Raw genomic sequence first — 23,691 nt, forward strand, 5'->3', positions numbered from 1 at the left:
GGATTCTGTTGACTGACAACACTTTGCGTGTGCATTAACTCATTTGCCCCCAAAGAATCTGAAGCAGATTTTTTTTAAAGCACGTAAAGTACACGGCGATATCAGGAAATAAGTGAAGATAGCGGTCAGAGGGGAGGTGAGAATGGAGGGTTACTCAGTTAAACTTAAGGCAGGACGAGGTAAGCAATGCGTAGGCATTTTTTAAATCTCTTGCATACCAGGTAAGCAGGGGAGGTAAATGGTCCTCCTCCTCTAAGGCTGTTTTTTGCTTGAGATAGAAGATGAATGGACAATGATGGATCCTTGGGCCTAGGCAGGGAGATGGGCATGCTGGACAAGGACAAAGGCTCAGAGGGGAAATTGGGCAAAACTGGCCAGTCTCCTTCTACTGAGATCTAACCCTGACCTACATCACAGTTACTCTCTGGTATCTCCTTAGTCCCCCACCTTCCCACCCACACTCCCCCCCAATAATACTGTAAGTACTTACCAAGACCCAAGCAAGAAACTCTGAGTCCTGATTTCCCAAGATTCCTAGAACAAAAGCAAAGCAACATACAGTTATCACTTCCACATGAGAAAGCAGCACACAACTTAACCCTGAGTATTGTCTTTCTTGACAAGAGCTGAGGCAGAGGAGGGTATACTCTTGGCCTCAGGGGATTCCAAGCTTTCTTTGCTGTTTTCATGGTATTCCTGTTTTGTTTTGTCACAGAGAAACTCAAAAATCTTCACAAATGTAGCCTAAGAACTAAAGTGTCCCCCACAAAACGAAGGTTTTCAATTTTAAATTATCTTTATTAATTTGATTCTACATGTGTTCTCTCTCTCTCTCTCTCTCTCTCTCTCTCTCTCTCTCTCTCTCTCTCTCTCTCTCTCTCTTTTCTTCTAGAATGTTTATTCTCCCAGAGCAAAGGGATTTACCTTTTTCACTAACCAGCTATTCATTCATCACAGACATGTCACAGAATACACACCTAATAAATGTTGACTTATTGGCTTAATGGCTTCTAAAATGGAATATTACTTCCAAATGAAGACCACACATAAAACTGTCTTTACTATAACCTATTTTTTTTTTACGAGACAGGGTTTCTCTGTATTGTTTTGGAGGCTGTCGGTCCTGCCTGGCCTCAAACTCACAGAGATCCACCTGCCTCTGCCTCCCGAGTGCTGGGATTAAAGGCGTGTGACACCATTATAACCTATTTTTATACGATTTTGCAGAAAATTAACACAGGAACTTCAGATAACTCTTTAAAGAAGTCTTCTTTTTTTATTTCTCAACATTTTTGTTTTCATCCCTAAAGGTTCATCAGGCAAAGAAATGTCGTCTTATAATTTTACATAGAGATGGAACCAGCTGTTGCAGCATTTAACTACCTGTAAGTCTTTATAGAAATCCAGAACCAATCCACCTCTGTCCTCTTAACACGTCTCAGAGAGGATGCCAGACTCTCAACCCACACGTGTCCCATAGAACCAGTGTGCAGATCAAACCAAGGAGGCAAAGCTGAAAAATTACAGTTTGGGGGGAATTATCCCCTATTCTGACCACATGTACAGCCCCCCCACTTCTGCTACAGAGCGATACGCTGGTCACTTAACCAGCTTCTTCTCTTCATGTTGTCATCTGCCTTGGCTTCTTTAGAAAGTTGGTGATCAGTAACTTTCACTTTTGCAACCTGTTTTTTTCTCTTGATTTTTATTGTCTACAATATGTCACCAGAGTGATACTTGCAATTTCATAGCTATCCAAGTATTAATCAGAATGCAGAACTGGAAGACCTGGGTTTTGACCCATTGTTACACTAGCTGAGAGACCTTAGGTAAAAGTTCCCTGGGGTTTGATCTTTTCCTAAGTAGGATGGGATGTTGGTATCTGTGGCATTTCCATGTGCACGGAATCTGATTAACTATGATAATGTTATATGGTAAGCCAACACAGGGAGCTTAGTGCTTCCTGATGATTGACCTCTAACAGACATGGTGTTGAATTTCCCACTATTTGCAGATTTGCAACTGTAAGGAAATTTGCATACAACTACCTGTGAAACTGTTTTGATCTACTAGATGGGAGGGAAGTAATTGGACATTTTCCATGAAAAAAATTTCACATTGTTCTTTGATTTTTTTTTGGTGTGTGTGTGTGTATGCGTGGGAGTGATAATTAGGTGTGCAACTGGAAGATCTGAAAGTTTGTTCATTTACAAAGATGGGAGCCTAGAGAAAAAATAGTTTAACAGGGAGAATAAAAAACACAGCATTTAAGATGAAATAAAACAAGTGAAATGTAAGTGAGTGCTAGAGTCTTCCAGGTAAGACACCCAACACTGATGAGTCAATAAAAGTTTAATGAGAGGTCACTGCATTCCAGGCACAGCTTAGCCATACAGTAGAGAACAAGGCACAGCTCTCTACTTTGCAAAAAACCCAAAGTCCAAGGAGGGACAAGATAGAGCATAACATGTCATCACAGTTCAGTGGTGTATGCCTTGCCACAGGAACCTTTGGGAGCATAGGATGGGCACTCTGTGCTTGACATGAGGAAGCAGATCTAGACAAGGCTTCCTGGGGAACTTTAACAACATTTAGTGATGTTGAGAATAATATGGGAGAGGAATAACAATGCAAAACAAACAAGATAACAACAATAACAACCAACCAACAATGCAAAGCAAAACAAGGCAGCTTTAAGGCGAAGCCTGTGAGAACAAAACACCCAGAATCATGGACCACCATTCTCTTCTTGCTCCTCCACTCTCTGGTATAGAGGTGAGTCCCAGGGACTCCTCTAGCCCACCTATACCTCTTCTAGTCCCCTGACCAGAGGCTACCAGACACTTCTTGCCACTGAACCCTGCAGAGGGACCTGGAGGCAGAACAAAGCAGCCAGCATCATAGGCTTCCATTCCAGTCTTGCCCCTCCACCCTCTGGGAGAAAGCAGGGAGGGGAGAGGATAGAACCCTGAAGCCATATCCACCAGGAGAGGGAGAGACCCCCTCATATACCAATTGGAAGAAGAGATGGGAAGATATCTAACAATAGAAAGACTTATATGATACCACCAGAGTCTAGGGACTCTACACTAGCAAGACTTGAACATCCCAACACAGATGAAACAGAAGAGAATGACCTTAAAAACAACTTCATTACAATGATGGAGGTCCTCAAAGAGGATATGAGAAAATTCCCTAAAGACATGGAAGAAAAAAACAAACCAAAAAATGCAAGAAATCAACAAATCTCTTAAAGTAAGCAAGGAAAGTAAAAACAAAACAAAACAAAACAAAAACAATCAAACAGGTGAAGGAAACAATTCAAACAGTTCAAGACCTGAAAATGGAAATAGAGAAAATAAAGAAAACAAAAACTGAGGGAATATTGGAGATAGAAAACTTGGGTAAATGATCAGGAACTACAGATGCAAGCATAACCAACAGAATACAAGAGATGGAAGACAGAATCTCAGGTGCTTTGAAGATAAACTAGAGGAAATGGATTCATCGACCAAAGAAAATCTTAAATCCAACAAATCTTTAACACAAAATATCCAGGAAATATGAGACACTGTGAAAAGAATAATAGATATAATAGAAGGTGAAGAAATACAGCTCTAAGGTGCAGAAAACATACTCAACAAAATCATAGAAGAAAAATTTCCCAACCTAAAGAAGGACATGATTATGAAAGTACAAGAAACTTAACAAACACCAAATAGACTGGACCAAAAAAAGAAGTTCCCTTGCCACATAATAATCAAAACACCAAACATACAGAATAAAGAAAGAATATTAAGAGAAGCAAAGGAAAAAGACCAAATAAAGGCAGACCCACCAGAATTACACCTGACTTCTCCATGTAAACTCTGAAAGCCAGAAGGTCCTGGATGGATGTTCTACAAACACTAAGAGACCATGGATTTCAGCCCAGATGACCATACTCAGCAAAACTCTCAATCACTTTAGATGGAGGAAACAAGTTATTCCATGACAAAACTAGATTCAAGCAAACCAACCTAGCCCTACAAAAAGTTCTGGAAGGAAAACTCCAACCCAAGGAAGCTAACTACAACCAGAAAAACATAGGCGTTAGATAATTCCACCTTACCAACAGCCAAAAGAAAAAAGGGGTGGAATTCCACACATAATTCCACTAACAACAACCATTCCAAATCAAAGAAGAATGAGCAATCAATGGTCATTAATATCCCTCGGTATCTTAAATTACCTTTAAAAAGACATAGGCTAACAGAATGGATACAAAGACAGAATCCATCTTTCTGATGCATATAAGAAACACACCTCACATTCAAAGACAGGTGTTACCTCAGAGATAAGGGCTGGGAAAATATTTTCCAATCTAAGGGCCCTAAGAAGCAAATTAGACTTCGAACTGAAATTAATCAAAAGAGATGAAGAAGGTCATTTCATATGCATTACAGGAAAACTCCATCAAGATGAAGTCTCAATTCTGAACATCTAATTCTGCACCAAATACAAAGCCACCCACATTTGTAAAAGAAACATTGCTAAAACTCATATCACATATTAACCTCTACACACTTATAGTAGGATACTTCAACACCCCACTCTCAGCACTAGACAGGACTATCAGATGAAACCTAACAAAGAAACAGAAGTTATGACCCATCTGGTTTTAACAGACATCTATAGAACATTCTATCCAAACACAAAAGAATATACCTTCTTCTCAGCACCACATGATAAAACCTTCTCTAAATCAACCACATACTTAGCAATAAAGCAAACCTCAACAGATACAAAATAATTGGAGTAACCCCCCCATATCTTATCAGACCAACATGGCTTAAAATTAGAATTCAACAACACAAATTGCAGAAACCCCACAAACTCATGGAAAGTAAATGATGCTCAATTGCATCACTCCTGGATAAAGGAAGGAAGAAAGGAAGAAACAAAGAAAAGACTTCCTAGAATTCAATGAAAATGAAGACACAACATACCCAAACTTATGGGACACTCTAAAAGAATTTCTAAGAAGAAAGTTCATAGCACTAAGTGCCCACATGGAGAAACTGAAGAATAGCCACACTAGAGAATTAACAGAACAACTAAAATCTCTAGAACAAATAGAAGCAAACTCACCCAGGAGGAATAGATGCCAGAAATAATCAAATTGAGAGCTGAAATCAATAAAGTAGAAAAAAGGAAACAATATAAAGAGTCAATGAAATAAAGAGGTGGTTCTTTGAGAAAGCCAACAAGATGGACAAATTGTTATCCAAATTAAGCAAAAGGCAGAGAGAGAACATGCAAATTAACAAAATCAGAAATGAAAAGGGATCCATAACAATGGATACTGGGGAAATCCAGAGAAACATCAGGTCATACTTTGAAAACCTGTACTCCACAAAATTGGAAAATTTAAAGGAAATGAATGATTTTCTGGATAGATATCACTTACCAAAATTAAATCAAGAACAGATAAGCAATTTAAATAGACCTATAACCCTAACAAAATAGAAGCAGTCATTAAAAGTCTTCCAAACAAAAAACAGTCCAGGGCCAGATGGTTTCAGCGCAGAATTCTACCAGATATTAAAAGAAGAGCTAATACCAAAACTCTTGAAATTGTTCTACACAACAGAATCAGAAGGATCATTGCCAAACTCTTTTTACCAGGCTACAATTACCTTGGTACCCAAACCACACAAAGCTATAACTAAGCTAGAGAACTACAGACCAATCTCTCTCATGAACATTGATGCAAAAATACTCAATAAAATCAGATCCAAGAACACATCAGAAAAGTCATATACCATGATCAAGTGGGTTTCATCCCAGGGATGCAGGATTCAACATATGAAAATCCATCAGTGTAATCCACTATATAAACAAACTGCAAAAGAAAAACCACATGATCATCTCACTAGATGCTGAAAAAGCCTTTGACAAAATTCAACACCCCTTCATGATAAAGGTCTTGGAGGGATCACGGATAACAGTAACATACCTAAACATAATAAAGGCAATATACAGCAGATAGGCAACATCAAACTAAATGGAGATTCCTCTAAAATCAGGAACAAGACAAGGCTGTCCAGTCTCTCCATATCTCTTCAATATTGTAAGCAAAGTTCTAGCCAGAGCAATAAGAAAACAAAAGGAGACCAAGGGGAGACAAATTAGAAAGGAAGAAGTAAAACGTTCACTATTTGTAAATGATATGATAGTTTACATAAATGATCTGAAGAATTCTACCAGGGAACTCCTACAGCTGATAAACACCTTCAGTAAAGTGGCAGGATATAAGATTAACTAAAAAAAATCAGTAGCCCTACTCTATATAGACAATAAAGGGGTTGAGAAAGAAATCAAAGAAACATTACCCTTATAATAGCCACAAACAACATAAAATATCTTGGGGTAACTCTAACCAAACAGGTGAAAGACCTGTATCACAAGAATTTTGAGTTATTAAAGACAGAATTAAAGTAAAGAAGATACAAGAAAATGGAAAGATCTCCAATGCTTTTGGATAGGTAAGATCAACATAGTAAAAATGGCAATCTTACCAAAAGTAATCCACAGATTCAATGCAATCCCTATCAAAATCCCAGCAGAATTCTTCACAGAACTTGAAAAGACAATTCTCAACTTTATATCGAAAAACAAAAGACCCAGGATAACCAAAACAACCCTGTACAATAAAGGAATGTCCAGAGGCATCACCATCCTTGACTTCAAGCTCTACTATAGAGCTATAGTAATGAAAACAGCTTGGTATTGGCACAAAAATAGACAGGTAGCCCAATGGAATTGAATTGAAGACTCTGATATTAACCCACACACCTATGAACACTTGATCTTTGATGAAGAAGCTAAAACTATCCAATGGGAAAAAGAAAGCATCTTTAACAAATGGTGCTGGCATAACTGGATGCTGTCACGCAGAAGACTACAGGTAGATCCCAATCTATCACTGTGCACAAAACTTAAGTCCAAATGAATCAAAGACCTCAAAATAAATCCAGCAACACTGAACCTCTTAGAAGAGAAAGTGGGAAATACCCTTGAAAGAATTGGTACAGGACACTGCTTCCTGAGCATAACACCAGTAGCACAGACAGTGAGATCAACAATTAATAAATGGGACCTCCTGAAACTGAGAAGCTTCTGTACAGCAAAGGACAAAGTTGACAAGACAAAATGGCAGCCCACAGAATGGGAAAAGATATTCAGCAACCCCACATCTGACACCGGGCTGATCTCCAAAATTTACAAAGAACTCAAGAAGCAAGTCTCTAAAATATCAAAGGATCCAATTAAAAAGTGGGTTACAGAACTAAATAGAGAATTCTCAATAGAGGAATCTAAAATGACTGGTAGACACTTAAGAAAGTGCTCAACATCCTTAGCCATCAGGGAAATGCAAATCAAAACAACTCTGAGATACTATCTCACTTCTGTCAGAATGGCTAAAATAAAAAACACCAGTGACAGTTGATGCTGGAGAGGATGTGGAGAAAGGGGAACCCTCCTCCATTGCTGGTGGGAGTGCCAACTTGTACAGTCACTTTGGAAATCAGTATGGAGATTCCTCAGGAAAATGGGAATCAGTCTACCACAAGACCCAGCAATTCCACTCTTAGGCATATACCCAAAAGTGCACATTTATACAATAAGGACGTCTGGTCCACTATGTTCATAGCAGCATTATTTGTAATAGCCAGAACCTAGAAGCAACCTAGATGCTCCTCAACTGAAGAGTGGGTAGAGAAAATGTGATACATTTACACAATGGTGTTTTACTCAGCGTAAAAAAAAAAAACTAAAACCAAAAACAAAAAACAAAAAAAATGCAATCTTGAAATTCACAGGCAAATTGATGGCACTAGAAGAAACCATCCTGAGTGAGGTAACCCAGTCACAAAAAGACAAACATGGTATGTACTCACTCATATATGGATTTTGGACATGGAGCAGGGGATTGCCAGCCTATAATCTCACTGCCAGTGAGTCTGGGACCTAAGAGAGATATGCATGGTATCCTGGAGAAGGGGAAGGGGACAGGATCTCCTGAGTGTATTGGGAGCAGGGGGGAGGGGAGAAGGATCTGGGAGAAAGGAAGGGGGAAAAGAGGAGGAAAGGAGGATATGGAGAGCAGGATGGTTGAGTTGGGGGAAGAGTAGTGGAGAGCAGGATGAGAGATACCGTAATAGAGGGAGCCATTATAGGTTTGAGGAGAGATCTGGAACTAGGGAGATTTCCAGAGATCTACAAGGATGACACCAACTGGCAAACTAAGCAATAGTGGAGAGGTTACCTTAAATGCCCTTCCCTGTTAATGAGATTGATGACTACCTTGTATGCCATCTTAGAACCTTCATCCAGTGGCTGATGGAAGCAGAGGTAGACACCCACAGCTAAACACTGAACTGAACTCCTGGAACCCAGTTGCAGACAGGGAGGAGTGATGAGCAAAGGGGTTAAGACCATGCTGGTGAAGCCCACAGAAACAGCTGAGCTGAACAAGCGGGAGCTCATAGACTCCAGACTGATGGCTGAGAGGCCAGCATTGGACTGATCCAGACTCCCTGAACTTGAGTGTCAGTGAAGAGGCCTCAGAAATCTATGGGGCCTCAGGTAGTAGATCAGTATTTATCCCTGGCGTAGGAATGGACTTTGGGAGCCCATTCTATGTGGAGGGATGCTCTCTCAGCCTGGACCCATGGGGGAGGGCCTATGCCCTGCTCTGGATGATATGACAGACTTTGGGGATCCCCCATGGAGGGCCTCACCCTCCTGGGAAGTGGAGGGGGTAGGTGTGGGGATTGCAGAGATTGGTGGGAGACGGGGGAGGAGGAGGGAGCTGGGATTGACATGCGAAGCAGGCTTTTTTCCAATTTAAATAAAAATAAAAATTTTTAAAAAGTCTAAGCCTGTATAGACTGGAGTTCTCCAACAAATTCAAAAATGGCAAGTTTGTGTGAATGAACGCTTTCTCAGTAAGAAGCCCACACCCAAAGCAGAGAGCTACCCTATTTTCCCTCTGACAGTGATGTGAAACGATTAATGGTCAGTATGGATGGAAGACTGGACTAAAGAACCGTCAGCAAATACAAATTGCAAAATAGCAAGAAGTAATCATGGCCCGTTCCTTTTCCATGGCTATTTACAACAGAGGGCAGCCTTTCTGACATGAACGTCTTAGAAAAACGTGCAATGTCAGGAACGTTCCGTTACAGACAGATGCTGATCCAGTGATCGTAGACTCCATCTGAGCATCGGTGGTTTTGTTTCTTCCAACTAATCAACCTCTGGCTCATTATCTAAATGCCTGCTTTTTCTACAGAGAATGGTTACTAAACCAAATGTGGTCAGTTTTTAAATGGCAGACATTTCCCATACTTTAGAAGTTTCTGAGTCTTCTAATAAATTGTTCTTGCGTTGTCTGTCTCCAAGATGAGTGCCACATAAATAAATCACTCTTGACACATGAATGACACTACTCGCTTGGCAGATGGAGGATGTGGAAGGAAATGCCGTTCACACCGGGTGTGGCATCCCAATACTTTTGCTGTCGCGCCAAGTGGTACAACAGCATTTTTCCCGACTTTGAACAGTGACCAGCTACTCTCACCCATTTAAACAATGCCCAAACACTTGACACATGTGACTGAGTCCCAAATGTGCCCCTCAGTTCTTTGTGTGTGTGGCTACAACATCCAATAATCATGTGCACCACTTATGCTGAACCATGGCTGGCGCCTGGATCCATGCTGTCACCCAGATAGGATTTTCACAAGTCCATCATGATCTTTGGTGGCATTCTGTAGCCAAATGGTTTTTATAAGATCTCATTTTATTTCTTAATTCCTCAGAGTTCGTGAGCCAGGCGACAGAGAATGTCTTAAAGCACACTGGGTTTCCAAGTACCTTGAATTCCTCTCCCGTTTGATCCAAAATAGTCTTGCTGCACAGGCTTCCCTATTTTATCTGTGTCAGATACAACAGAAGGAAGTCTCACCACGTTCATTTTTAGTATCTGTTCTTGTTCGACTCAAAAATAAAAGCTCCCCTTTCCCAGGTGAACCCGAGATGCTCTGGTGCTAATATTAGAAATGAATGACATCAATATGGGGGACATGGGGCACTTAGTTCTGTCAGTCAGAGTTTTTGGAAACCCCGAAGTTTAAAGCCTCGGTGAAATCATCTGGAGGAAGGCTTTGGCGTGGGGGAGGACTGGAAAGCTTGTTTATGCTTTCTTTTGGGAGGGAGCTGTCCACTCCGTAAATACAAGGCTGAGTTCACTGTCCTGCAGTGGTTAATGCCCGGTATTGCTTTATGGTGCAGCAGGCTCGTTTTGCTCTGAAGGCAGTAACAGAACAGTGTGAGCTGAAATAAAGTGTCATCTCCGCGTAGTATCGCATGCCGCCTTTTTCCTGCTCCCAGTTCCTTTGCAAACTGGAGATGCTAAAAGCAGAAGATTAGCAGCCCAAACGTGTTGTTTTCAATCGCCTGCTTCTGGATGAGTGTATCTCGGATATTATCCGCAGTTTTTTAAAACTGCTAGTAGCTAGCTAAAATGCGCACCTTGTATTTGACCAAGAAAGAAGCATATCGTGTGCGACTAAACCCCCAGTTTAAAAGGTGTCACAGCAGGGTTGGACTGGAAGCATATGGAAGAGGCTCCAGTTGCTGTGTAGGTGGAGGACGCAAGTCAGATCTGACCTGGTTTTCCTGTGACCAGAGCACTGCATACTGCTCATGACGTCATTTGCTATCTCTACCGCAACATCTCTCAGACCCTCCAGACTCCACTCTGCAATGCACTGTGTCTTACCCGGAAATTACTAAGCAAGTCTATGTCTTTAAGAAAATGTATTTTATTTTTCTTAAAACAAACAAAGAAAAGAAAACAGAAATATAAAACCAGAACCCAAGCTGTGTTCATTTGCCAAGCCAGATGGTAATGAGAGTCTTGTGGTACATTTCTACCCTGTGAATGTGACTGTCACTGTGCTAGGCTTGGAGGAGGGGCTGAGTAGCAGGTAGCTGCTGATTCATGGTACTTTCGTCATAGGAGGGAAGATATATAGTAAACTGAACGGACCATTTGATTATGCTATACGGAAATAGCTTTGGCCTGAGGATGTCTCCAAGAGTTGAGCCCTTCCTTGCATGAAGAATCTGTAGCTAAATGGTATATAAACTCACTGAAGGCATAACTCAAGTATGTACTTTGGTAACAAATATCTGAGTCTTAGACAATCACAAACTGTCAAGTGACTAGACTATGCTCAGACGAAGAAAACACAGACCAGTCTTGGTGTTAGCAGTTTGCCAAGCCTCTGTCCCTGTCCCTAACGCTGCCTTAAAGAGATGCTTGCCCAGTCGCAGAGTAGAATTTCCTAAACTCTTCTAGTAGAAGATTGCCCACTTGGGGCAGCCAGGAAGAACGTTTTAGGGGAGGTGACATTTAAATCTAGAGCCAGAGAGCTTAACGGGATAAAGCAGGGACCAGCGTTCTAGGTAGAGTGAACAGCATGTACGAGATCTCAGACAGGAGGAGGCATTGAAGAAGAAGACATCCAGGGCAGTAGAAGGGAAGAGTGACCCCAGATGAGTGAGGGCAGTAGAAGCCAGGTCTAACAGAGCCTTCCAGATTAACGTGTAGGTTAGGGGTTTACTATGCATGGGCAACTCCTCAAAAACATGAGCAGGAAAAATAGGTCCAAGAGAGGCATGAGAGGAGCTAGGAGGCTACTCAGGTGGCCCTGATAAGTGATGGTTTCAGTAGGGTTTACAGTGATAGGACATGCTCACAGACAAAAACCTAAATTGTTGGATTAAGCATAATGGTGAAAAAGAAGGAGTAATGGGCCATTGGATAGTCGGGTAAAGAGGGTTGCTTTTTTGTATTGAAGTTGGGTACTTTTCACTTCACTAGGCTTTCTTGGAGAAACAGAATAGCTGTAATCTACCCGAGGACACATGAGATTGGAACAGCCACAACACATCCAAGTGACTCGGTTGGAGCCCAGCATTGGCAGATTTTTCTGGAACTAGGGATACCAAACACCATGAGCAGAGACAATGCTAAGGGAAGTCATATTCATGGAGAGAAAGGGATGGATGGGACAGGCAAAGGTGCTGGGGATTAGGGGAGGTTCTCTGTGGGAGACTGCCTCAATGGGGGATAAGTTGGCAGCTAAGAGATAAAGCCAGAGTTGGGGAGAAATGTCCTTCAGTTTGAAATGATATGGTGACTGCTGCCCCTTGTCTTCCGGAGAGCCCTCTCCCAGTCTGGGCTCTAGCCAAGTAACTTGGATGTCTCATGGATGTTTCAATCCCCTTGTGCTCTACAGGGATGGATGATGAGTATGTACTGAATCTGGCAGAAGCTGCCTCTGTCCCTTACATAATTCACTTTCTCAACCTACCGATCCTCCTAACTACATGGTGGCCTGGATGGACATGCGCCGAAATCATTCACGGCAAACACCATGAATAAATTATGCGTGAATTTAAGTTATTTGTCTAGAGTCATTAGGCAATAAGAGCAAGGTTGAAAACAGAATATGGGAGGCAAAGGAAGCAGTTTTGAGAAGTAATGTGGGGCTGAAAGTTCAGCATTATTGACTCTGTGGCCACCAGGAAGGGAGAAAGACTAGAAATGGGACATGCAGTTGTGTACAAATCAATATATAAGTCCCAATCCTGTGTGGGAGTAGGGCTTGAGAAATGTTGACCCAGGTTTACTTAAAAGCTACATGGTGTTTCCCATGCCAGAAACACCCGAATCATTGGGAAAACTGGAAACCAGTAACTTAGTCCTAAATGAGACTTCAGAGCTTCAGTCTTGAAGGCAAACAATCTGGGGGTCAATGGACTTGAATGGAAATGAATATATAGTTACTTGTTCTGCCCATTTTTTTTTTCGAGACAGGGTTTCTCCGTATTGCTTCAGCGGATGTCCTGGAACTCCCTCTGTAGACCAGGCTGGCCTCGAACTCACAGAGATCCACCTGCCTCTGCCTTCCGAGTGCTTGGATTAAAGGCGTGCGCCACTGCCCGGCCTGTTCTGCCCATTTTTAACCAACAGCTTTTCCTTCCGTTGGGAATGGAGTCAAGAAACCAGAGAAGTATCCATATGACTGACTTTTCTACCCATGGAAACTATGACTATGGGTAGTTACCTGTGCCACGGCTGTGGCTTCAGGGGTCTCCAAGAATCACACTCATCATTTATACTCAGAACTTCTTAGAAATTGTGGCATTCAACTTGCCCCAGAACTTGTCAGTGAATACTCCAATAAACAAGCGCATGCATTACTAGGTCACAAATTTCAGTTTAAAATACCTTAAAGTGTCATGAGAAATCTATGTATTTGATACTGGGTATTTAAAAGTTCCTTTTCTGGGAACGTCTGTAGGTTTCTGAGTGAAGAGTTTCGCATACAGATGAAAGTTGCTATTGAATCACTCCTTGTGTTTCTGTCTAACTCTTGTAAAGCACATGAACTTACAAGCATATTTTTATGTGTGTGCTCACATATGCACAGGTATGTGTGTGTGTGTGCAGGAGCGCACACGTGTGTACATGTGAACAGGAGGGAAGATAATACCTCTGAGGCTTGCCCCACTCACTGCATTCCCTAACTTTCATGTGGTTCACTCATACAACCTTGTCATGGAACACTTGCTTTCATAGTTTTTTTTTGTCTTAGTATAAAATAATACTTCCTTCTCTGAACATTCTAGCAAGTGTGTTGTCTCGGAGCTGGGCAAGTATGGTGTTCTTGAGTTCCCTCTGCTGATCCAGTTGGAGAGGCTTTGTTTTCAAGTGTTTATTTATACCTTGCTATGAAAGACAGCTTTTTATTACGTCAATTGGAAGGAACGTGAGGTAGGAACCAAGTGATAAGGACTTAAACCCTGAACATCTGGGCCATGGAAAGGATATTTACACAATCGGAAACACACGTTTAGTTCTGCCTGTCCCACCTGCTGCAAGTTCTAGGGTATTCAGAAGTCAGAACTGTCTTCGCGTGTGACAATATGAGAACTGGTGTCTAAAAGTTCAGGATGGGGTCTAGTTTCCAGGGATACCGACCACGTGACCAGGCAAGCTGAATGTGTTAACTGTAGTGTGTTGAGGGTGGAAAGCCCCAGGAGGCTCTTGCCCTCTGATGGGAGACTTTATCGTTTATTACAGAAGTAGCAATTAATATCCGGTAGGTATCAACCCACCAGAATTAACTTCTGGTGATGAAAAATTGCTCTGCAAAGTCTGCAAGTTATACAGACTCCAGAATATCTGTTGCCATGAATTTGACTGTATAACCGTGATACATAGAATATATACTGGGTACTTTATATTCTCAAAAATGCCCCAAGGGAAAGGAAATTCCTTCTCACTGGGGCATCAGCAGTAAAAGCCAAAGCCTCCGGATCTTATATCGACCCTTATTCCGTTTAACACTTTGCCTGCCTCTTGAGTTTTGCCCAGACACTCCACAAGTCACGTCTCCTCTCTGAGACATGAGGAGCCTCACTTTTGTCAAGACCTTATCTGCCTTCCTGGCTCTGGAAGATATGCATGTCTGGTATCTTGCTGTCATCAGAGAATTGTTAATTGTATCTGTGTGGGTGTATAAACTGGAATCCTCATGGAACCTAGGATCATTTTTAATGAGGAGAATTTTAAAAGAGAACTTTGAGAGGCTTTAGAGGGAAAATTACTAGAGAGAGCTTTTAAGGAGAAACCTTAAAAGAGAGCTTCGTGAGAGAGAGAAAGAGCTTCTGGGAAGAGCTTTTTATGAGTAATAAAGAGCCATGAGAAGAACGGTATGCATATGAACTGATTTGTTGGCCCCCCCGATCTTATTAGTCAGCATACCATCTGCTGCAAGCTTCCTGCCTGAACCCTCGTTAACCCTCCTTGCAGTGAGCATCTTTTCCTCTCAGCTCTTGTTGAGTTGTGTTATTTTATAGTAACTTGGTGATGGTAAGTAAAGCGTTGTTTTTTTTTATTCTTCTGGGTTCTGTAAGCCACTCTAACCAATACAGTCGCAATAAAGGGCTTGGGGGACGCTCTTATTTGTAGCCAGGTCAGCCTACGCTGTGAGTAACCTGGACAGCATATCTGCGATGGGCACCTGACTGGGGCTGCCTTACAGTAGTGGCTTTTAAACTATTGGAGTCCACACTGAACAGTCAAGTGTCAGAAATGAGCCGACCTGCAGGGAATCCTGCCAGTGTCAAAGAATGGAGCAAGACAGGGAAAACCAAAACTACCACCTCTGGTCACAGATAAGTGTGTGCTAAGACTATATAGTAGGAGAAAACAGTTCCCCACTCCCAGTATATGAAGGGAGTAGAGTCCTTGGTCTCCCAAAATGGGGAAAACACACTTGTCCCTCTTCTAAAATTTTGTGTAGGATACACTTTGCTAAGTAAACTTCACGCACATACACCATTTTCAGGGCTCAGAGAGCCTCTAAACTTCAGAGTCCAAAGGCTTCCAGATTTTCAGCTGCTATTTCAAAAATTAAACTGCAAAGATGAAGGTAACGCCCTCCCTTGCCTTCTCTCTTGCAATGAAGACTGTGACTGGTTTCTCTGCCGCAAGTTGCAGGGCTCTCAAAGGCCAAACAACTCGGGGAGCATCTGAGAATGCATCCCAACCCCACATGATTTGTTTTCCTGGGCACATCTGCATTCTCTATAGTAAACCCTAAACAGAGCGACAGAGATCCAAGGCCAGGGAAGAAGGGCTTGACAAAGTGCATGGGTTTATGGGTTTGTCTTTCCTGGTCCTTGACAGGGGAACTGAAAACTAATGTGCTCACAGTCTATCTGTCTGCAGGCCAGAAGGCCAGGGACCACAGGTAGTGCACCTATCTATCGTGTGTAAGGTTATTCCCCTCCCAGACAGATCCAGGACAGTGACCGTGTCCGGGACAACTGTACGCATCCACACCACGTACAGTGATCTTTAGTGATGTCCAGAGTGAATGTTCTAATGCCGTCACTGTGCTGTGGGTAAAGACAACACCATTAACTCATGGTGACACTTCTGTTAGCCAGGGGGACCTTTGTTCATTGCAAAAACGCCAGGCAGTTGAGTGCTCACCCCCAGAGAAACATTGCTCAGAGAACCTCTGGTGCCCCATCTGCCCGGTGATGACGATAACAGATGGTCTAAGAGGACGATGGTGAAGGCTCACCATGAAGGCCAAATCAACTCAGACAGCGCCCTGGCACATGGGAGATGCTCGCAAAGTGCAAGCTGTGGCTAGACAAATGTGGATTTGGTTGCAAGTCCCTCCGGTTATCTCTGAGCCTCATCTTCCATGCGAAGTTTCCCTCCTCTGTAAAGCAAGTCTCTATTCCCTCTTTGGAGGATCACAAGAGACACTTTAGTCTTTAATTATTCTTTCAGCTGCAGAGAGCTTAGAGTCCTCCAAGTTTCACAAGGGGACAGAGCTTGGCCAGGCGCATTTTCTCCCCACTCACTGCCCCTTCCCCCTTTGGCTTCTTGACTCCAATCCCTCCCCTAGATATTGTCACAGCTATATCCACAGAGAGGGTACATCCTAGTGCCCAAGTCATTTGCAGTTTCAGAGCCCGAGACACAGGTAAAGGGGAGTGATGACCGAGATCTCTTTTTATGTTGGGCTCTGATCTTGGTTCAGTCCACTCAATAGTTTAAGCCACCCGAAGGTTGCAGGTCAATGAGTGTCCCAATTTTGGAATGCCAAGCTATGCATGAAAAAAAAAGCTCCAGACCCCCAGAACTCTCTTTGTTGTTCCCCCTCCCCTTGACCTTGACAATCAACCAATTAGCAAATTGCAAGGAACTCTTTCCTGTGCCATCTCTCATCTCCATCCTGACTTAATGGCCACTTCCTGCTCAGTTTCCACCTCTCTCAGTCCTGGATCCCCTCTTGCTCTTTCTGTGTTTCCTCTCTGACTGGGGTGCTGATCGTCTCTTCTTTCGCTCCTAGGCAAAACCAAGCCCTACTAACTGGACTTCTTCCACGGTGCTTAACGTCATGGAAACAGAAGTGCATATTTCACTGAATGACCCCTTGGTGGGTTGAGAAGCCTTTCTTGATCCTGTGATGTAAAGTACCAGAGCTAATTGTTTTAGTCTTGCTACTTTACCGTTTAGATCAGTAAAACTATTAAACATTATAGAGCACTAAAAATGAATAAAAGGCATAAAGATTAAAGAGGTATAAGTAAAACTGTCTCTCGTGTAAACAGCACAGTTGTCTTTTGGGGGGAAAAGAAAGTCCCAAATAATCTCATGAATTCTCCTAGAACTAGCAAGTGAATTTAGCAAAGTTGAAGGGTATAACATTAGCATGCAAAAGTCAATTGCAGCTTGGTTAGACTTGGCTCAGTGGATGAAGGCACTTGCCATGAAGTCTGAAGACGTAAGTTTGACTCCTGGGACCTACAGCAGAAGGGGAGGAGTAATGCACATGAATCCCCACTCATCCCAACATGTGCAGTGGCATACCACATCGATAAATGTAACGTAAGTAAGAGCTCAATTACATATTTAATAAACAAATGACTGGAACTTGAATAGAACAATGCTGCTTATCATAGCCTTCCCAAAACAAGACATAAATCTACAGAAATATAAGTAGAACCTGTAGGCAAAGTACTGCAAAGTTTTGAAGAGAGATGCAAAAGATGATCTAACCAAATGGAGATGCACACCGCAGTTATGATTAGCAGGATTCAATAATGTCAAGATGTCAGTTCCCCTCATTTTGATCTATGAGGTAAACCCAATCCCAATTTAAGTCCCAACACAGTATCTTATAAATATTAATAGGGTGGTTCTAAAATTGACTTGGCAATGTGAAGGAATTGGAACAGCCAGGACAATTTGAAAATGAAGAACAAATCGGGGAGGTCCTTACTACCTGATTTCAGGGTGTACTAGACAGTTTAATATTTGAAGCAGTGTGGCGTTGTCAAAAGGAATGAGGAGTACATAAATTGAATAGAACAGAGAGGGCAAAAGGGACACATATGTGCAATAGTTAACTGACTTTTGACAAAGGTACAAAGACAATTCAATGAAAAAAATAACTTTTCAGTAAATGGTGCTGGAACAAATGGAACAATTGTCTTTATGCTAAAAATAAAAGTGATACAGACCTCATATTCTGTACAGAAATTAACTTAAAATGGGTTATAGTCCTAAATGTAAAACACTGAACTATGAAACTTCAAGAAGAAATGTCAGAGGAAATCTTGTGACTTTGGATTCAACAGAGTTTGTGGGTATGTATGGGACTGTCTTAGTGTTTCAATGGCTATGAAGAGATACTATGATCATGGCAACTCTTATAAAGAAAACATTTAATTGGGGTCACTTACAGTTTCAGAGGTTTAGTCCATTATCATCATGGAGGGACACGGTTTCATGCGGGTAGACATGGTGTTGGAGCTAAGAGTTCTACATCCTGATCTTCAGGCAATAGGAAGTGAGCTATGTACCACACTGGGTGTAGCTTGAACAAAGGAGACCTGAAAGCCCACCCCCACAGTGACACACTTGCTCTAACAAGGCCACACCTAATCCAACAAGACCACACCTCCTAATAGTGCCACTCCCTTTGGGGGACATTTTCTTTCAAACTATCACCGAGACCAAAAGGATAATCTCTCCAAATTTAGAAAGATCAAATTTAACAAAAATTTAAATTTTTGTTTGGTTAAAAATATTGTTAAAAGGTTGAAAAGAAAACCTATATCCTGGAAGAAAGTATCTGTCAAAGTCAATCTAAAATGACTTAAGCCTGGCAGTGATGGCACACGCCTTAAATCCTAGCACCCAGGAGGCAGAGGCAGGCAGATCTATATGCGTTTGAGGCCAGTCTGGTCTACTAAATTACACAGAGAACCCCTTTCTTGAAAGACCAAAACAACAACAAAACCTTAAGTATTGAATGGATAGGGCCCTGAAGAAATTTTTTGGTGACAGGTAAATTTTAGGAAGAAAATCAGTTCAGTGTTATTAGATACCAGGAAAAAAATCAATTTAAAACTATAGCAAGATATATCAACATGCCTGTTAAAATATATAAGATAAAAATTAAAGTAGTAAATACAAATTAAATAATATTCAGAGGTGGCAAAGATGCAGAGCCAGTGAGTTCTCATTCCTGGCTGGAAAGAGTATAAAATGGTATAGTCCACCCGAAAGACAGCTTGATGGCTTCTTAGAAAGTCAAGACTATTCATACTAAATAATTCAGCAATTCTATTCCTAGGTATTTACTTGAGTAAATTGAAAACGTCTGTTGTTCACACACAGAGAAATGTATTCCAATATTTATAGCACTTTTACTCATAATCACCCCAAATTGGAAACCACCCAGATGTCCATCAACTAATGAATGGATAAACACATTAGGCTTTCACGCAATGAAGTATCACTTAGCGGTAAAGGGAGGGGGGAGCAATTGACTCACGATTCACAGAATAATATGGCCACATCTGAAATGCAGTTAAGTGAAATGCAGCTAAGCGAAAGAATCCAGGCACAAAGGGGCTACAACACACATTGTGTGATTCTGTTTACACAACGTTCTAGCAAAAAATGAAATCAGTAGAAGAGAAAACAGTAGAGTAGTTAATGTTTGGGACTGAGAAGAAAGGCTGAGTATAAAGAAGGAATTTGGGGACTTAATGCAACTACTGTGTGTGGTATGTGGGTTGATCAAAACCCATTCAATTGTAAAACACAGAAAGTGCATGTAGTGCTCAGTCATAAATGAAATGCACCCTTTCTCCAAGATGCAGAGACCATCTCGAAAGGTCTGTGTGTGTGTGTGTGTGTGTGTGTGTGTGTGTGTGTCTGTGTGTCTGTGTGTGAGACTGTAAGAGCCAGGGGCTGGGTGGGAACTGGGGCTGAACAGTATCTTCTGGACATGACATAGCTTTTCACTCATGAACTCACAGCAGCCAAGGTTTTCTGCACAAGACCTGCACAAGATCGAGCCAACCAATAGTTCAACGTGGATGGGAGAAGAAAACATGAGCTCCCACCTACAGATGAGGCCCTTCTGACAGCTGATCCCCTCTTGGGGGAGGGAAAGTCAGTTTTCTTTAGGGGTGTGACCTTGGTAAGGTTGACCATGCTCCTGTGGATGGCCCAAATCTGTGGATATTTGTGCAATGTATCTTAGCCTTAGTGAATTTAAGGAAAGAAAGAAAACAGGGTATGAAGTTGGGAGGGGATTATGAGCGGATCTAGGAGGAAATGGATGAGAGCAGGGGACAGGTATGGGCAAAATACATTGCATCCACATATAAATTCTCAAAGAATAAGTAAAAGTATTATATTAAAATCCCACAAAACCATAATCTCATTCTATGAAGATTTTTAAGTCTGTCAGGACTTAAGGGTACTGGAGATGAAACACAGCACGCTGGAAATTAACCTAACTGGAATGAATACTAAAACCACACAAGATGAGAAGGAACATAGGGATCTGATTTTGCTTTGGAAACAGTTTTAAGTACATAATAAAGGCTAGGACAAAAAAAGATTCACATGCAAGCACCACACTGGGTAAGTTTCTTTCCCTCAGCACTATGAGGTAGTAATTCTGAAACTAGGGTCGGGTGGTTGAGAAATGCAGTGGGAAAAACTTAGAATACCAGGTGGGGGAATTAAATGAAAGTAGAAGAAAAATGAGGACCTTGGAGCTAATATCCTTTCATTGCATTTCATTTCCTCTGTAACTACTCTCCTGAGGCCGGGGACATTCTTATTTTCCAAACTCAGCAGTTATTTTTACAGATTAGCTCCTGAGCTGTGCTATGAACCGGCTCTTAGGATGATAGATGCTCATGCTCTCTACCAAAACAAAAACAAAACAAACAAACAAAAAAACGCATTACCTGACCACTAGTGGAAAATGAGTACAGACGGCCCACAGCGGCACTTTGAACCTTGGCAACGGCTAGTGATTGGCCAGACTGGACAGCTGGTCTCAGGTTACACTCATTTTTTTATCCCCTCCATCTTGCTCTCTTCATTCTCTCGGGATCTGTTTGTTATGCCTTAAACCAGCTTGCCATCCTTCTTCCTGTGGTGGCCAGAAGCAAACCGGTGTCTGAGCCGAGGTCAGGAAATGGCGGTGACTAGTGAGAATGGCTGTTCTAGATGGTTCTACGCAATCCCGACGTTAGCTGAATTAAAGGGAAACTCGGCTGTAGGTGCCCAGAATGGAGGAAAAGAAAGGAGAGCAGCTTAAACTGCAGCCTCCAGAAGAATACGTTCTTTACAAACCAGTGGATTTAACTTCGATTGAAATATTTGAAATCCCCTTGCAAGTGGGAAAAAAAGCTACCCCTCCGTGGGCCAGAGGCACAAACACATTTTAAATATTGACATCAGGCATTTTAAAATTAATTACTGTATGGCAACCCTAACATCCTGTGAAACAGTTTGCCTCTGATTGATGACCAATCCACCCTAGAAAATTAAAACAATAGATTTCAATTGGTTTAAAAATCACTGTCTGCACTCTATTCAGGCCCGAGAACTTAATTGATCGTAAGTAAGATTTAGATGACAAGACTTCATAGCTGGATCCCAATATTGATGGCTTAACTTGCTGCAGATTTGAGAATCCCTTGGTGTGGCTTCAAAGCTGTCAATATTCCATTCTGGTTTCATCGTATGACAAGAAGGAAAATCACTGCAAAAAGTAGGCACCATCTACAACGTGGCGGTCAAACATTCTCTTACCAGAGTGAAAACTTTAATTGCTAGGAATGTCATACGTGACACTCCACAATGCCACAAAGCCTTGAATTACTTTGTATCACACCAGCCTTTGGCTTTAAAAAAAATGGAGAAGTGTAGCCATTCAGAATGTATGCCTGGTTCTCCTTCACTTAATTACTTTGTCTCTTCAAGCCCAACTTCTTAAATAACAACCCTGCATGGAGCGCTCTCTCGGGGTGCAGGTTTCGCCTGTAAGCTTTATAGGTGCAGATTTCGTCTGTAAGCTTTCTGGGTGCAGATTTAGCCTGTAAGTTTTCCCCAAGGCACATATGTGAGTGCACACAGCCTTACTGAGCAGGCATCGTGAACCCGTTTCATACACGAGGAGGGCTGAGGGGATAACGAAGCCACTGCCCTGCGTACCTATCAAGCCTACAGTGAAGTTTCTCATGGCTGGGCTTGTCTGAGGCTGACCTGTTCACACTTTTTGCAGCGTCACACCCTCTGCCCACTTAAGCTGGCTCAGCCTTGAGCTCCCAGCCGAGAAGCGGGCAGCTCGGGATGACCCAGTCGGCCGGACTTGGGTGCCTGCTTAGTTCGGTCAGTTTGGGCAGCCTGGAGATCGGGGACAGCAGAAGTCGGTGCAGCCTGGCTAGTGATGCAGGGGTGTGCCTCCCCATGCTCTGCTCCCCCTCTGCCTAGCAGCTCTCCACAGCTCTCTTTATGACTGACGCCGCCTCAGTGGTGGGCGTTGAGCTGCCAGTCATCATCTTGCTCTTCTCCGGATCTGCCCTCAGCCAGAAACAATTGGGTAAATGTGTGTGTGGTGTGTGTGTGTGTGTGTGTGTGTGTGTGTGTGTGTGTGTGTGTGTGTGTGTGTAGAATGAACTTCAGAATTTGTCAGAGCCCATGTCGTCCCGTTTTTGTATGCGTGCTTTTGGAACGCGAAAGGGGGTGAAGCTGCTTGTGTGCCCTGCTGACTGCGGATGGGAGGCGGGGCCGGAAGAGGTCATATTGTGGTACATGGGCTCATAGGCCGTGGAAGGGAGCCTTGAAAGTGAAAGCTGGCTCAGAAACGGTTTTTGGTGCAATCCAGGTTGGGGAAGGCCTCCCAGGTGCCAGTATCAGGGACTTCAGGCTGAACCTCGTGCAATAAAGCACATCTCGGAGATGCTAATCGTTCCTTCACCTACTCGTATGAAGTACCTACTAGAAGTCAGCCACTGTTCTCAGCGGGGAGGCCATGACAGTCACTAAACAGGCCAAGTTCCTGACCCCAAGAGGCTTACGTCCTAACTGGGGGAAATCCACAGCAGACAAGTAAACATACAAGTAGGTTTCATGAATGATGGGTACTCTGAAAACATGGAAGCAGTGCAGAGGTGAAAGGTGACCCTCCCCCTGCATGAGGACAACTTCTAGAGGAGATGACATCAGAGGAGTGGCTTGGAGGATGGGAAGGACCAACATTGTAGGACTCTTAAGGGCCAGAGTTCTGACCAAGGCATGATAAGGTCTAAAGGTGGGAGCAGGCTTGTGAAGAAAGGAGGCAGGCTTGATGAAGTTCCAGTGTGAATGGAGAGTCAGACCAGACGGGACTAGAGAGGCAATCAGGACCCCGGATATCCAAGGATGCCGGCAACCAGCCTCCGGAAGCCCTTCCGACCAGAGCAGATGAGAGTGGCCCATAATCCCTGGAGACGGTAGGCTAGGAGGAAATCAAACACGTCTGCAAAAATCAGAGGCCGTGAGGGAGCACAGAGGAGCGGGGTGGGGACATTCTCAGTCACGAGCACCTGCCTGGCATGTGCAAGGTTCCGAGTCTGCCCCCCATCACTGTAATAAACAAAATGATACTCTGTGGTTGTTTGGGAGCTAGACCACACCTTCATACACTCAGGAGATGATGGGGGAAGTCCTTCTGTGTATAT

General features: G+C 42.6%; 1 protein-coding gene across 3 annotated transcripts in view; it reads right to left on the reverse strand.

Annotated features, from left to right (window-relative positions):
- Kcnab1 (potassium voltage-gated channel subfamily A member regulatory beta subunit 1) overlaps nucleotides 1-23,691 on the reverse strand; it is a 384,414-nt gene that overhangs the window by 110,664 nt on the left and 250,059 nt on the right. For all 3 annotated transcript variants that reach the window (XM_040754343.1, XM_040754344.1, XM_040754345.1), the window contains exon 2: nucleotides 491-534. In XM_040754343.1, coding sequence (XP_040610277.1) covers nucleotides 491-534 — 44 coding nt within the window. The remainder of the gene's footprint in view (nucleotides 1-490; nucleotides 535-23,691) is intronic.

This window comes from Mesocricetus auratus, unplaced genomic scaffold, assembly GCF_017639785.1.
Source record: "Mesocricetus auratus isolate SY011 unplaced genomic scaffold, BCM_Maur_2.0 Super-Scaffold_100011, whole genome shotgun sequence".
Classification (NCBI taxonomy): Eukaryota; Metazoa; Chordata; class Mammalia; order Rodentia; family Cricetidae; genus Mesocricetus; species Mesocricetus auratus.